At 54.3% G+C, this 14,225-nt stretch overlaps 3 protein-coding genes across 3 annotated transcripts; all 3 read left to right on the top strand.

The window, feature by feature from the left end:
* The first annotated feature begins 2,086 nt into the window (after positions 1 to 2,086).
* On the top strand, positions 2,087 to 2,854 carry LOC120708333. Its single transcript, XM_039993542.1, has one exon. It carries the CDS (start codon positions 2,174 to 2,176, stop codon positions 2,522 to 2,524), a length of 351 nt encoding a protein of 116 aa, XP_039849476.1. The 5' UTR covers positions 2,087 to 2,173; the 3' UTR covers positions 2,525 to 2,854.
* Positions 2,855 to 5,331: 2,477 nt separating this feature from the next.
* Positions 5,332 to 6,091, top strand: LOC120708332. The gene has a single exon (XM_039993541.1). It carries the CDS (start codon positions 5,506 to 5,508, stop codon positions 5,863 to 5,865), a length of 360 nt encoding a protein of 119 aa, XP_039849475.1. The 5' UTR covers positions 5,332 to 5,505; the 3' UTR covers positions 5,866 to 6,091.
* A 3,086-nt stretch (positions 6,092 to 9,177) lies between these two features.
* LOC120708331 lies at positions 9,178 to 9,981 on the top strand. The gene has a single exon (XM_039993540.1). The coding sequence runs from the start codon at positions 9,350 to 9,352 to the stop codon at positions 9,716 to 9,718; it is 369 nt and encodes a 122-aa protein (XP_039849474.1). The 5' UTR covers positions 9,178 to 9,349; the 3' UTR covers positions 9,719 to 9,981.
* Positions 9,982 to 14,225: the final 4,244 nt, after the last annotated feature.

Here is a 14,225-nt window from a genome sequence, read left to right as displayed (position 1 = left end):
TTTTTTAAGCCTAATTAACCCATGACGGAACAATAATTATCAAATACAAACGAAAGTACTGCTTTACATCCAAAACTTTACAACTGAAGATACCCTGATTCCTGAACATCATTGTGTGGCAGCATACATTAATAAGGGATTCAGACAGGTAGATTCCAAGGTCAAATCATAAGCCCGTAAAAAGGAGCTAGGCACTTTCGTGCTGGGACATCAAGGCCGTTGTCTGACATCCAGTGTACTCCAGCTTCCACTCCTGTGCCACATAAAGCACGTCTTACGGGGTAGTGTTGCTGAATCCACCAGGCTGCTAGACTAGACGTGCAAGAGGCGTAACGGAAGCGCAAAGTGCGCCGCGCACCATGGCGGCGTTGCAGTGAGCTTGGCTTCGCGACGGTTTCCTGCTGCCGTCCACCGTGGGATCGGAGAGAACCCCGGCACGTCGCCTTTCCTTCTCGCAGCCACACGCACGGCAGCACCGCCGGAGATGCGCAGAATAAGAAATAACCTTTTCGTGCATGCCATGCCGCCCAAGAGACACTTTGCCGGACCAGAGACTCTGCTCGCCGGCCACTGTTCTGAATCACGTACTCTCGCCAGTCGCCGTCGTCGTCACTTGTGACACCTGCAGCTAGCGAGCTCGATATTCGGGCGCGCCAAGTGGCAGCAGCCACCAGCAGGATCCTCTCATCCGGACCAGCCGCAGCCGCAGCCGCAGCCGCAGCCCGCAGCACGCGACTCGTGCCGTTCGCCCGGCCCCTAGTTTCCGCTTTCCCGCAACCATCCAGGTCAACTGGTTCCTGATGAGTGATGACGCAGTACGCCGCGCGCCGCCCGGGGACCGGCGTGCTCCCTCGGACAAGCTGGGCTGGATGGGATGGATCCGCCAGCTCATCCTGTCTATCCAGCCAGGCGCCCGCCACTGAAAACGCCTTCGCCGTCGCCATGGCGTCAGACGGAACAGGAACGCCGACGTGTACGTCTCACCGATCGAGAGCCGGAACCAATGTAACGATCAATCTCGGCAGCGCGCGCGTTGACGTGCTGTTCACTACTCGAGCTAACAGCAGGCAACCTAGCCATCATCGCGAGGCGTGGCAACCTGACAGTTTCTTCCCTGCGTACCTGCTGCACGTACAGGTACAACGGTAGTACTAGGTCGCAGGCGGATCCCTCCTCGATCTGCGGTTAGTTCGGCCGTCGGTTTCCCGTTTCTGGGAGGCATCAATACATGATACAAAAAAGCCGGTCGTCCTTAGATTAGATACAATATGAAACTGCGAAATCGGCCGTTGCGATCTCACATGTCATGGGAGTATAATCATGATTAATAACTAGTATAATCAAAGCATAGGGCGTTGTACATCCATCCACAGTTCCACACACAGCTAGTTTCTACACTTGACGGCCGGCCTTCATGGCGAAGTCACCAGGGAACGTGTCCAGAACATGCACCGGCGCTGCCTCGCTGTTAGCCGATCATAAAGTCTGCTCTACTCGGGCGCACATGCTAATGCGGCGCGTCGCGTCGATCACAAACTGCTAGCAATGTTACTAGGAAAAAGTAGCAAGTGGCAGAGGGCGCGGCGCACCGGCAACGATGTCTGCGGCGCGTGCGGCACCGACGAGGCCGCCGGCCGCCGCCGCCGCCGCCAGCCCGCCAATGAAACAGGCCGGCAGGTGCAACGACCTGCAGCGAGGACGCGGGCATGCGCTGTCCCAGCCGCAAAACCAAAACCAAGCGCCCGCGGCCCGCCCGCCGGGTCACCAGCGGACAGCGGTGGTGGCCCGAGCCGCGCCCGTGCCCCGCTGGGGGAATCCCCGGGAAAAGCCGCGTTCCCACCGCGACCGCCCGGCCTGGCGGGGCCCCATCCGCCCGAGATCCCCCGCGCCACCGCGTTCAGACCGGGGGACCCTACGGCGCCCGACCATTCGGCCCTTTCCAGCTCGGCGTCCACGCGGGAAGCGCTCGGCCACGTCGGAGTCCCGCGCGGCGGAACGTTGGGTCGCGCCTGCCTCCCGGTCCCGGAGTCCCCCGTTCCATGAAACTATAAAACCACGCCTCCCAGCGGAGCCGGTCGCACAAGGACCACCTAATCACTCCGAACCAGAGCGCGAGCAGCGGCGGCAGCAACAGCGGCGAGCAGAAGAGAAGGGGAACCGCGCGCGCGCATCGATGGGCAACTGCGCGGTCACGCAGCACGCCGTGACGTCGTGGGCGGACGACGGCGAGTGGGACGTGCCGTCGACGGAGGCCGAGGAGGAGGGGGCAGGAGCGGCCGCCGGGACGAGCGGGAGGAAGCAGGAGGAGCACGCGGCGGCGGAGGTGACCATCCGGATCACCCGGAAGCAGCTGCAGGAGCTGATGGAGAAGAGGGCCGGCGGCCTCCACGGGCTCCGGAGCCGGCGGCGGGCCGCGGCGCAGCTGCTGGCCGACGTCATGAACGCCGGGCGGGTCTACCACCACTGCAAGGCGGCGCACTGGAAGCCCGCGCTGCAGAGCATCCCGGAGGCCGTCGAGTCATGATGACGCGTGCTAGAGCATGGCGAGGTGCTATTGCCATGGCGTTTGCCTGGCTCTCGCTCCTCTTCGTCTCCGGTTGCTTCCTCGTAGTTGCAGTCTATGTTAGTAGATCGCACATCGCAGGCAGCTTTCTTGCATTGGGTGGCTTGCCGTGTCGTTCTTTCAGTTCGGATGCAATATGCGACGGAAGATGTACAGTGCAGTGCAGTACCAAGTAGTACTAGGATTAGTGGTGATAGACTCGACGATTGTAAATGAGACTCCCGTTGAGCCCACAGAGAAACTTGAGAACGAAGTGTGAATTTCATGAGCAACTACCCATGTTTTGGCGAAGCAGACTAGCAGAGAACTGACCAATGACCCCCCGATGGTGAGCTGGATCACGGTCTAAAATAATTCTACTAGCTGATTGGTCCCTAAGCTTTGTATGGTCGTGTTACATGCAGAGTGCAGAGCCTAAACTAAAGCATAAAGTATGAATGCATGTACTGAAAACTGATTGCATTTCACTTCATTCAAAGGCCAGTATTACAGCAGGGAATGTTTATTTCATAATTTTGGGAGTTTTTCTTACCCTTGCTGAGCGAACAGTATGCGTAAGTTTAGCTATCTTTTGTGTTCAGAATTCAGAAAGATTTCGGCTACCTGTGCTCGTGCCTTTTCAGCCTGAATTGCCAGGCAGGGCAAAAGATGAGCAAGTGCTAGTTAGGAAATCTCACTAAAAAAATCACTAGCTAGGAAAAAGGGAGCGTCTTTTTGGAGAGACGTGACCCAAAGAAGAACCAAATGAAAATGCCCAAATGGCTCATCTCATCATTCTGCCGGGGCCACCCTCGCTACGAAAATGATCCGCGCATCTCGCAGGTCAAAATTTTACCATGAACTTTGCTTAGTGCCACCAAGAAGGTGGGGATTAAATGGGCGACCCACATTAGCAGTAGGTGCGCACCAACACGTTGACAAGACGAGGTCCAAATCAAGGTTGCTCGACGTAGCGATCGGCCGATTAACCCCCCCCCCCCCCCCCCCCCCCCCCAAAGCGGTGGCCGTAGTGTTGCTGTCGTTTGGACCGCGCGCCGGTGTGCGTGTGTGTGTTGCTCTCTGGGCCCCGCGCGCCCTCCAAAGCTCTGGAACACTGGAAGTGGCATTTTCCAGCAATGCGACAACCACGTAAGTACTTATCCCAACCACTGTTGACACGACGTATTTTCGGTGTCCTGAAGCTTCAGGGGCTGGTAGTGGTTAGCAGATGAAGAGCAATTATTAGGTCAAATTAATTTCTGGTGGACTTTTTATTGCCAGATGAATTATGAAAAAAAAGAACAAAAATGGACAATACAGGACCACGCTGATGCTAAAGTGACGTAATAGTGCGGATTGCTGAGTATTTAGCTTATTAGTTATTATTAGGCAGCAATTCCCTCGAGGCAGTTCATTTGTATGAAAGGATACTGTTGATGATAGCAACGATTTTCGTCATCACAAACTAGTACGAGTGTCGACTGACGCTTGGAGAGTTATGTAGGAAATGGAGCATTTCATATATACTGCATCTGCAGACTGCAGGTATGCTGATGCGAGTGTCTGCATAAATAAGAACGCTCGTGGTCGTGGCCCGTGCGAGCGGTGACCGCGAATAAATGCAATATACTTGCTCCCTAAAAATCCATCTAAACAAAAACATGTGCAACACGATTGTCCTTCACTAGTCCAACACGGCGAGGAGTATTTTGTAATCCGGCTTGCATGCTCAATTATATTGCTCATCAATTGGAGTTCTAGTGTTATTAAACTGGGGAGCGGTTGTTTGGTTTGGACTAAAAAATCCCGGTGGTTAGGTTAATCAAGGGTTGAACTGATGGTTCTTGCCTCGTCAGGTTGAATCAACCATGTTCATATTCTATACATGATTATTTATGCAGCAATATATGGTGATTATTCGCAGCAGTTCAGATTTCCAGAGCTCCTTCGTCAACCCTTGGTTCGATGAGCCTATATGCGGGGCTTGTGGTGTACTAGTAAGTAGTAACTTGTTGTGGCAAAAACGAGGGAAATTCTCATCGACATTGCAGATGATCACCTTCTGATCCGCTAGCTGCTCCTGAAAATCCAGAATGCGTGATGTGGGTTGCAAGCAAGATACGCAAGGCAAAATGGTAGTATGGACCATTGCAACATGCCGGAGAGAAAGAGCGTGATCGCCAGGAGAGAATGAAAATGAAAAATAAAGACCACGCCCCTCGCGTGATCTTCTAGGCGATGTGTTCAGCCTTGCAATTTAAAACTAGGCATCGGTATAGATGCATGGCCGCGGACACGGCAGCTTGAAGCCTTCCAAGTTCCAACTCCGCGCACGGCTCGTCGCGTGGTCACACACCATCTATCGGCGCTGGGAGACCGAGAGAGCGACCCCTCTCCATCCGGTGGCTTCTTAGCGGAAGATCCCCGGAAAAGCCGCGTTCACACCCGCCGTTTTCCCCGCTGGCGCCTCGCGTGGAACGGAATGGAGAGAGGGACAAAAAGGCTGGAAGATTATTCCGTCTCCCGCACCAGTTTCCCACCCACGTGGCCACGTCACCACCGTCCCCCGCCCGGTCGCGGCCGTCCGGTGCGCCGGCGCCTCCATCACCGCCGCCCGCACTAGCGATTGTCCGGGACGCCGGCCGTCCACGTGTCCAGATGGAAATTGGAATGCAGAGGTCGGGCCCGCGACCCGGTCTCCGCCCCGCCTCCGGCTCGTCGCCTAGCTAGTAGCTACCACGTCGCGCTGCCTGCCCACCCCTTGAACCACGCGTATAAATAAGCTCCTCGTCGCCAATCCGCCGAATCCTCTCGACGGCAGGCAAACGGACCAAGGCAAAAATATCAAGCAACGACCACTAGCCATTTACTCAAAGCTTGAGCTTAGCTGCGTAGTTTTCGAGGGGAGGCGCGTGACACACCTCGCCGGCCGGCGGCATACACACGCGCATCGGCGGCGCAGCATGGGGAACTGCCTCAAGCCGCAGCGCGCGGCGGTGTGGGCGGACGGCGACGAGTGGGAGGAGGAGGAGGAGTTGGCGGCGGGGAGCAATAAGGCGAAGGCCGCCGCCGCCGCCGCCGAGGCGAAGACGGTGGACCGGGTGGAGGTGAAGATCAGGGTGACGAAGCGGCAGCTGCAGGAGCTGCTGGAGAAGGCCGGCGGCCGTGGGGGCTGCAAGGCCAAGGCGCGGCGGGCGGAGGAGGTGCTGGCGGAGCTGATGACCTCCGGCAGGGTGTGCTACCAGCAGCAGCACGAGGAGATGCGGGGGCACTGGAGGCCCGCCCTGTGCAGCATACCGGAGTCCGCCGCCGAGGAGTCATGATACGGCTCTCGAGTTTGTTTTTTAGCCTCTTGGGCTCTTGGCCGGCGAGGGAGAGTGCTCGATCAGAATTTTCTGTCAGATTAGTTCCTTACGTGCACAGTACTAGTTGCTATAGGAAGAAGGTGCAGGTTTTAGCGATTCTTTCTGTACAGGTTTATTACCAACTGAGAAGTGAGAATGCTGATGGGAAGCAGTTACTGGAGCCATTTTTTTAGCGCCAGGCAAACCTCAGAATATTGCTGTATGTTTACCGGCTCTGTCTCTACTTGTTCTATTCCTGGGCGCTCACTAATTAAAACTGCAGGTAGACGACGGAGACTAAACTACTCGAAAGTAGTGCACGACTTGTTCTCCGCGACAATTACGGATTAGGTGGAGCGATCCTGACAGTGCATCCACTTCCACGGCCGGTCAGTGCAGGCGCTACGTATGCTCACCAAGAACTTCAGGCACGTCCAAAAATCACTGTCAAGAGGAAACTGCGGCGAAAACGGACACACGCTGCCAGTGCCTCGCGCACGTCGCGCTCGTTTGTTGGCAGCGGCGGGTATAAGCTCCGCGTTAAGCTAGCTAGTCCATTCCACGGACAGGGAGGACTACTCCATTCCTGCTTACATTAGCGCCGCCGATGCCAACGAGTTCGAGATGGCGCTCATGCGCTCACCGGCTGTGGCATCCATCTATCACTCTTAGTGCACACAGCACACGTCTTTACACACATTAGTATTCATCTGTGATCTGTCATTCTTAGTGCACGTAGGATACATTAGTAATCTTCTATTATCTTATTATTTGGCCAACAAACGCAGCCTCCACATTTGCTCTCAAAGTCTAAAAATCCTCACGTTAATCGGAGAAAAATAGAAAAATAAAAATTACCCACCACTGCCATTACGATAAAAATTAGCCTAAAATACCCCTGTGCCTAATTAAAAATCACCCACTAATGCCATTATGAAAAATTAAATATAAAATACCATTTCTCTATGTATGAGTTACAAATATATACTATTAATAAAAACTAAAGCTAACAACAATCAATCAAAATAAAATGAAAATAAGAATAATTATCTGCATAATATTATTAAAGCTCAACAAATCAAATTGTTATTGTAGGTAGATCATAGTTGAATTGTTTTAATCAATAATAAGACATAATTTAAGATAATGAACAGGATGATGTATGGTAAAAAAATAGTATAATCTTTAAATAAGAATACAACGACATACAAATTTTTGAATTTTCAATACTAACGCGCAAATGCGCGGGCTATACGCCTAGCACCAATAATTTCTTCAGCTTTGCATATCACTAAAATAAGCAATGGCACTTCTGTCACATCGGAGACACATTTAACTTCGACAGAGTTTCATTTAAAAAATGCAACATGCTGAAGCGGTGTGCTAATTATATGCAAGGAAGGCGTGCTGATAGACGAATATACTTCGTCCATTTTTACACTCCCAGGAACCGTTCCCGTCCCATCTCTGGTTCCCGTCCGCTACGGCTCCTCTGCCACCCACATTGAGTGGCGTTACTGTAATCTGGTTGCCTCGTTCCATTCCACCTCTCTTGTTTACCAGGTGTGGGTGAAATTTTAAATGCAGGATAGCTATATAAAGTTTCTGTTCTGCTATGTATTGGCTTAGACCAGCTAAGTCTTTTTTCAGAGTTTGTTTCTTAGTATGCTATGACAGCCTGTTGTGTTGTTGCTTGTAGGCTGTAGTCATTCACTTGTGAATGATCTAGACTGGAACTTTCCTTAATATAAAACTATCTCCACCATGGACCCCCCCCCCCCCCCCCTCCTCTCCCAAACACAATTTCCAACCATGATTGAAAGGGAGGAGACAGTTGTTGTCCTGGGGGTATTATATTTCAAGTTGGAATATCCAGGCCGGGCACGGCATGTTGGACCAGCCCAAAATCAAGAATCTTGAATCCCTGTTGATGAGCTACGTTCATATAAACGAGACCAGGACCACATTGCCCCATCGAAGATTCCATTTCCATCGGATTGATGAGATTCGGTGGAGCGCCCGGTTCATATAGGGTCCGATTAATTGGGAGGGCTCCTCGGGAGACCGGAGCTAAAGTAGGCGGAGCCACATTTTCTGGCTCCATCGGAGCACCACAAAAAGAGCTCTGTCTTTCTCAATTTGATGCTGCCGGAGCTACCGATGGAGCACCCCGTTTGGTGCAACTCCTGCAGAAGCTACCGGCGTAGTCGGAGCTCAAGCGGCACCAAACGGGCCCATCGTATTGTATACAAACCACCCAGTCAACTGTGGAGCTCCTCACGTTGTCATGAAATAAGGAGATTGACCAGAACATCTCTGACATGTTATGATATATACTAGCCGCTCTCTTCGGCAAGCCATCTTTGCTTCTGGCCTCGTCGCGCATAACGGGTGAATTAGTGGCATGTGAACATGTGATTATTTTCCTTCAAAAGAAAAGTGATTATATTATATGGCCACCTCCGTGTGCATACAGTCGTCGTAGAAATGGTTTGTACACAAGACAGAAAAGAGTGGGGAGCCTAAAACTTTTGCACATGTCGAACTGCTCGAAATGAATCAGACGAAACGACGATCAATGCTTGAAACGTACTTCTCGCACAAGTAAATATATGCGAAGTGTTAAACCGCCCACGGTAAATATGTAAGCACAAGTTACTTAACCATTTCATCCTCATGGACATCATCCTAATCTGTGGATTAACCCGCAGCAATCCCCACGCAAATACCGCGGAGGGAGCCTTGCTTCGTGTTCGAAAGAAAGCGCGATCAAGTGCCGAGTAGGCCCTTGAAGGCACCGATTTTTTTTTTTTTGAAGGAAGCCACCGAAAGATTCGTTTCGGTGGCCCATTCACACCAGGCCGGCCCAACTACCCGGGACCAATTCGACATACCCTACCCCACCGCCCAGCCACCCATGCCGCGTGCGGCGCTGTCGGTGGGTCACCCGGCGCAGGCGCGCAGCGCGGAGAGGCCCGGCCGGCTAGTCGGGCGCCCACGCCGTACGATTCGACGCTGATGCTTGGGAACGCGTCTCGGCAAGGCATCTACCTCGATCGCCTTTGCTGGAGGCCGCGGGAGCGGATGAGATCCTCTGACCTGGGACACGGCCCACGCCACGTCGGAATCTGGAAGCTGACCACCACCAGGGTGACCTCACATGGACGAATAGTGGAAGGAACGGGACGGCATCATGTGCAGTGTCATCGCTGACCACCTCTCGTCCTCTACTCCTCTCCTCGCAACCTCCACCCCGTCTCGCCCACCTCCAGGCTCCAGCTATAAATAGACATCGAAACCCATTTGGTTACATTACTTTTCCGTTCATCTCAGAGCAGCCGGCTGCTAAAAGAGGGGAGGGATCGGAAGAAGCAAGGAGCTTAGTAGCTTACTAGTAGCTCAGGGCCTCAGGCCCGCAAGGCAGCAGGCAGTTCATCAAGCCTTCAAGCTAGCAGGTAGTTTCATGGGGAACTGCACGGCGTCGCAGCGTGCGGCGGAGTCGTGGGCTGACGACGGCGAGTGCTGGGAGGAGGAGGCGTCCTCGGAGGAGGGCGACCACCACCACGGCCATCACGACCACCACGAGAGGCGGGAGGAGCACGGCTCGGAGGTGACCATCAGGATCACCAAGAGGCAGCTGCACGAGCTGATGGAAAAGAGGGGCAGCGGCCATGGCCATGGCTTGCAGCTGCCGGGGTTGGGCAGCCGTCGGTCGACGGAGCAGCTGCTGGCGGACATCATGAACTCCGGGGAGGTGCATCACAACCACAGGGAGGAGCACTGGCACTGGAAGCCCGCGCTGCAGAGCATCCCCGAGGCCGTGGAGTCATGACACCGGAGAATTCGATCGATCTCGATCGGTCGTGACTTGGTGGTTCAGAAATTCTTTTGGCGCCACTTCTCCAATCTCCTCCAAGTCGTCTTCGTTCTTATCGTTGGTTTCACCTTGTTCGATCGGTGTCAAACTGTAGTCACTAATCCGTGTAGATATAGGTTTTCTTTCCCTGCACATTAATGCAGGGAAATTGTGAATTCAATTTCAGGCAGCTGTAGGAAAAGAATCTGTGAAAAGGCCAATTCCTCAAGTTCCGTTCATACTGTCGCAGATGACTTTGAACTCGTATACGCAATACGCCAGCCGCGGGCATACATACTATACGGTCGCAAAAGAAAAAAGGTTACCGGAACAAAAGTATAGAACACAAAGAAAATCAGCAAAAAGCAAGCAAAAAGAAAAGCATGCATCTTTCGTCGTTGATCGAGCCGTTGGTTGCAGTTGCAGGCCCTCTTTCGGTCCTTGCGCTGCTCATTGCTCGATAACCCGTCGTCGTCGTCGATCAGTATCCGCACACCGGCCAGCCTATCGTGCGAGCTCGAAGGTGGAGGTCAGGTCATCATGAGCATGGGGCCTGGTCTGAATGAAGCCAGCCTGAAGGTGGAGCCACTGGGAATCGGCGGAACATGGCGTGGCCGGCGCATCCTGAATTTTGAGCCGGCGTGCAGGTTAACCGCTAGGGCGGTGCGTGCCGCCTGCGCGTGATCACGCTGCACCGCCGGCCACCGGGACTGAGCGCGTGGGCGGCGGGCGCGTTCGAGTCACAGTCGGCGCGGCGGTGACCAGTGCGGCCGTGCCCCATGATTTGCTTTGCACGCGGCGGCTGCCTTCCCTGCAGGCTGCAGCCTTCAGGGCCGTGGCCCGGGAGCCCGGGAAGCGGGAAGAGCCGCGTCGCTTTGCTAGACGTGGTCGCCGTCAGCGGCAAGTGTGCGGCGGAATGGATGCGGCGCCGGCGCGGCGGGCGGGCGCTACGCTACGCAGTGGAATTGTGGGAAGGCGGCAGCCGGCAGGTCGGCGGTTTTGCGCGGGGACTGCGGCCTGCGCTCGGGCTGTATGGTTAGTACTGGGCTTCATCAGGCATGACGTATGGGCCAGAAACTAGGCCTGAAGCCCGGCCTCGCGGTCAAATGCGAGTTCGGCTCATTTGTGAAATACAATGGGGCCCCCAATAACCCAACAAAACAACCCAAAGACTACAAGTTATTTTTTTTGGCAATGCGAGTAGTTTTTTGTTTGCTATAAACACCCCACGCGTCTCTTTGGAGACATCCAATAAACACTCCGACGCAGTTAAGCCCAGTCTCAGTGGGAGTTTCATGGGTATAGTTATCTAGACTGAGAACTGTGCCAGACGAGTTTCATAATGATGAAACTCTCCTCACATCCCATAAAATTTCATCCTTCTATCTTTTTGTCATATCAGTAAAAGTGGTAGTATTTAATATCATGAAATCCTCTATAAAACCCCTATTAAGACTGGCTTAAGGGATCGAGAATCTGGCTTCGTGCCTCCCAAAAAAGGGATCGAGAATCTGGCTTCGTGCCTCCCAAAAAAGGAACTATTACACACAGTAGACAATACTGTAGGGATTGAAACAAAAGTTTAAGGAGACGAATGGGCATTTCAGTAGCTAATTCATAAACTAAAGGGGCATCCTGCATATCCATGAGTTCTGAATGGATTTCTACATCGTACTATGAGTCATTTGCACAAAAAAAATACACGATAATCAGATTTTGGATAATCCGCGCGTTTTGATTTATACTAAAACTCTGTGCTATACTAGTACCAGGAAATCAATTTCAGAGCTCCTAGAGCTCCTCATATCGGCCACATGGCCACATCAGAGTCAGCTCAGAAATATACCACGTCAGTCTCAATGAAAATTTTATGAAAATTTTCATAATATTAAATACTCAAAAAAATTTCATAATATTAAATACTATTATTTTTCCTGACATAACAAAGATATAGAAGAATAGTATTTCATAAAATGTGAGAAGAATTTCATCGCCATAAAATACATCTGACGTAGTTATCTAGTTCTCGGTCCAAGTAACTGTGCCCAATTGTCGGGGACCATGATTAGGGACACCCTAATTGGGGCACTAAAGTCACCCTAAAAAACATAAACACATAGTAAGCAACTGAGCCCACGAAGGTCCACGGCCTCCTTCCGATCTAGAAGAAAGAAAAGGACTCAAAGAAGCCCAGCATGCGGCCCATCCGCACCCTCCTTGGACTCGCAGGGTGATCTCCGTCTCGCTCGAGGGCTCCCATCGAGACCCTCGACTGCGCCCCGCGTCTCCGCCTCGCTCGAGGGTAGCGAACCTACCCTAGAGTGGGCAAAACATCTCCGCCTCGCTCGAGGGTAGCGAACCTACCCTCGAGCAGGGCAAATCATCTCCGCCTCGCTCGAGGCCACCCTTCGACGTAAAGGACAAACGGCCCTGCCGCTCACCCGCCCGTCGTATGGAGGCATTAAATGCCAACCACTCCTCCACAGCGCCTAGGACAGACGGCGTCAGGCCGCCATTCCCCACAGTGGCTGTGACCGGAGTCCAGTCCGCCAACTCCGGTCACTGCTCCGCCATCCCGGACACTATGGCAGCACTGTGGGAACCTGCAACACGGGATGAGATGTGCTCAGGCACAGCTCCCATTACTATTCTGCCAACTCCTGCTGTCCGGACTCCACCTCACCACACCTACGGCCCCGGACCCGTCCCCTGCTCGGGAAGGGGTCCGGTGTCGCCGCGTGTCCCCAAGGAGGGATGCTCGGATCCAGCAGCCGCAGGCCCGGACCTCCCCCCTTGAGAGGTCCGGGACCTCCACGTGACCCCCGGACCTCCTTAGTGTGCACGCTAGCACTCCGTCCAGGGGGGTCCAGGACCGCCGCGTGCCCCGCTACCGCTGGCGCACGTGTATATGCAAGACCCTGGCTTGCAGGGCCCGCGGAACGCCACCACACCATGTTTGGAAGACTGTACACCCTACAGCGACGACCACGCCGCCTGCTGGAGCTGGCAGGATGCCGGCGCGATCTCCGCAAGGTCAAGAACGATGCCCAGGACGACTACCACGCCCGACGCCATGCCCCACAGTGTACTTCCTACAGTGTTCGACCACTGCACCCCCGCGATTCGGGGGAAGACGACGACTTCCACGATCCCCTACGCATGTACAACGTCCCTCCTTGAGACTATAAAAGGAGGAGGCGGGCTTCCTTTAAGGGGGACGTCGTCGGCAACATCGCGCAATTAGCCCACTCGATAGAACGCAACACTCAGCACCACTGATCACCCGATATTGGCACTCGCTTCAATCAACTTCTCCTCTAGCAGAGACTTGGGAGGTTCCCTCACTCTCTCGCCTCGCCTGTACTACAGGCACCTTCGGTGCAAGATAATACAGTGTCCTCGCACACCCTCTTGCTGGACGTACGGTCCCGCGGCCGGAACCAGGATAAACCCGTGCGTTACTGTGTTGCCCCTTGCATCAACATCTGGGACGAGGAAACACGCATCATTACTAGTTGGGGTCCGGACCGCCGGGTTAGGACACCGACAGTTGGCGCGCAAGGTAGGGGACGCGTTGCGTGACATTTTCTCTTTTGTTCCCATTTGATCTCCAGGGATGGCGAGCAGATCCAACCCATACACCATGGGCGTCTCGGATCCACTCGCAGCAGGATATGTGATCTGGTTCGGGAGTCTCGAGTTCAGAGCAACCGGCAATGGTTACCTCATGGAGCTCCTCTCGCCCAGACGCAACCCGGACACTCCGACTTCACCAGCCTGGCGCAACAGGCACTCGGGCCAGCATTCGCAACAAGTGCGCGCAGAGCGGCGCCGAGCGGCGCGCCTCAGCTCCCCCATGTGGGTTGAGGTTGCCATGTCGCGGCTCAGTGTCGCGGCCGACGGGGCCACCGTTTTGTCATCACGTGCTTCGGCGTCAGCTGCGCCGGCACCATCATCGACTGCAGCTCTAGTGGCTCCTAGGGGGGCGCGACTGCGGCGTCGCCCTTCCCCATCGGGATGCGCAACGCTGCCTCCTACGCTTCTTCATCCAGCACCAACTTCGCCGAGTATGAGGATCTGCCGGGTCATCACCTCCTGTCGATCCGCAGCCTCATCGCATCATCTCCTAACGACTCCTACCCCAAGACGGCGTGTTCGGTCGCCGACGACATCAGCTTCTTCATGGACAACTTCACGGCCGAGGAGGCCGAGGACTACTCCGGGGTCCGCGACCCCGGCGCTTTCCGCTCGTTCCAGCTGGCGACGGCTTACTGCCTCACCTGCTCCGAGGACTCTAGCGAGGGGGATTACGATCCCGCCCGGGAGTGCTTCATGGTCCAGCTCGCGGACGGGCAAGAGGACAACGCTCTGGGTGATGACGGGAACGGAGGGGCAGACGTGCAGGCAAACCAACCGGTGGCGCCGGCTGCGGCCCCTTCCTCTTCGTCAAGCTCGGCGGCGCGGCAGGCACAGCTGGCGCAGC

The sequence above is a fragment of the Panicum virgatum genome, chromosome 5K (genome assembly GCF_016808335.1).
Source record: "Panicum virgatum strain AP13 chromosome 5K, P.virgatum_v5, whole genome shotgun sequence".
Lineage (NCBI taxonomy): Eukaryota > Viridiplantae > Streptophyta > Magnoliopsida > Poales > Poaceae > Panicum > Panicum virgatum.
The sequence above is the reverse complement of the archived record's forward strand: the minus strand, read 5'-3'. Positions and strand labels throughout refer to the sequence as shown.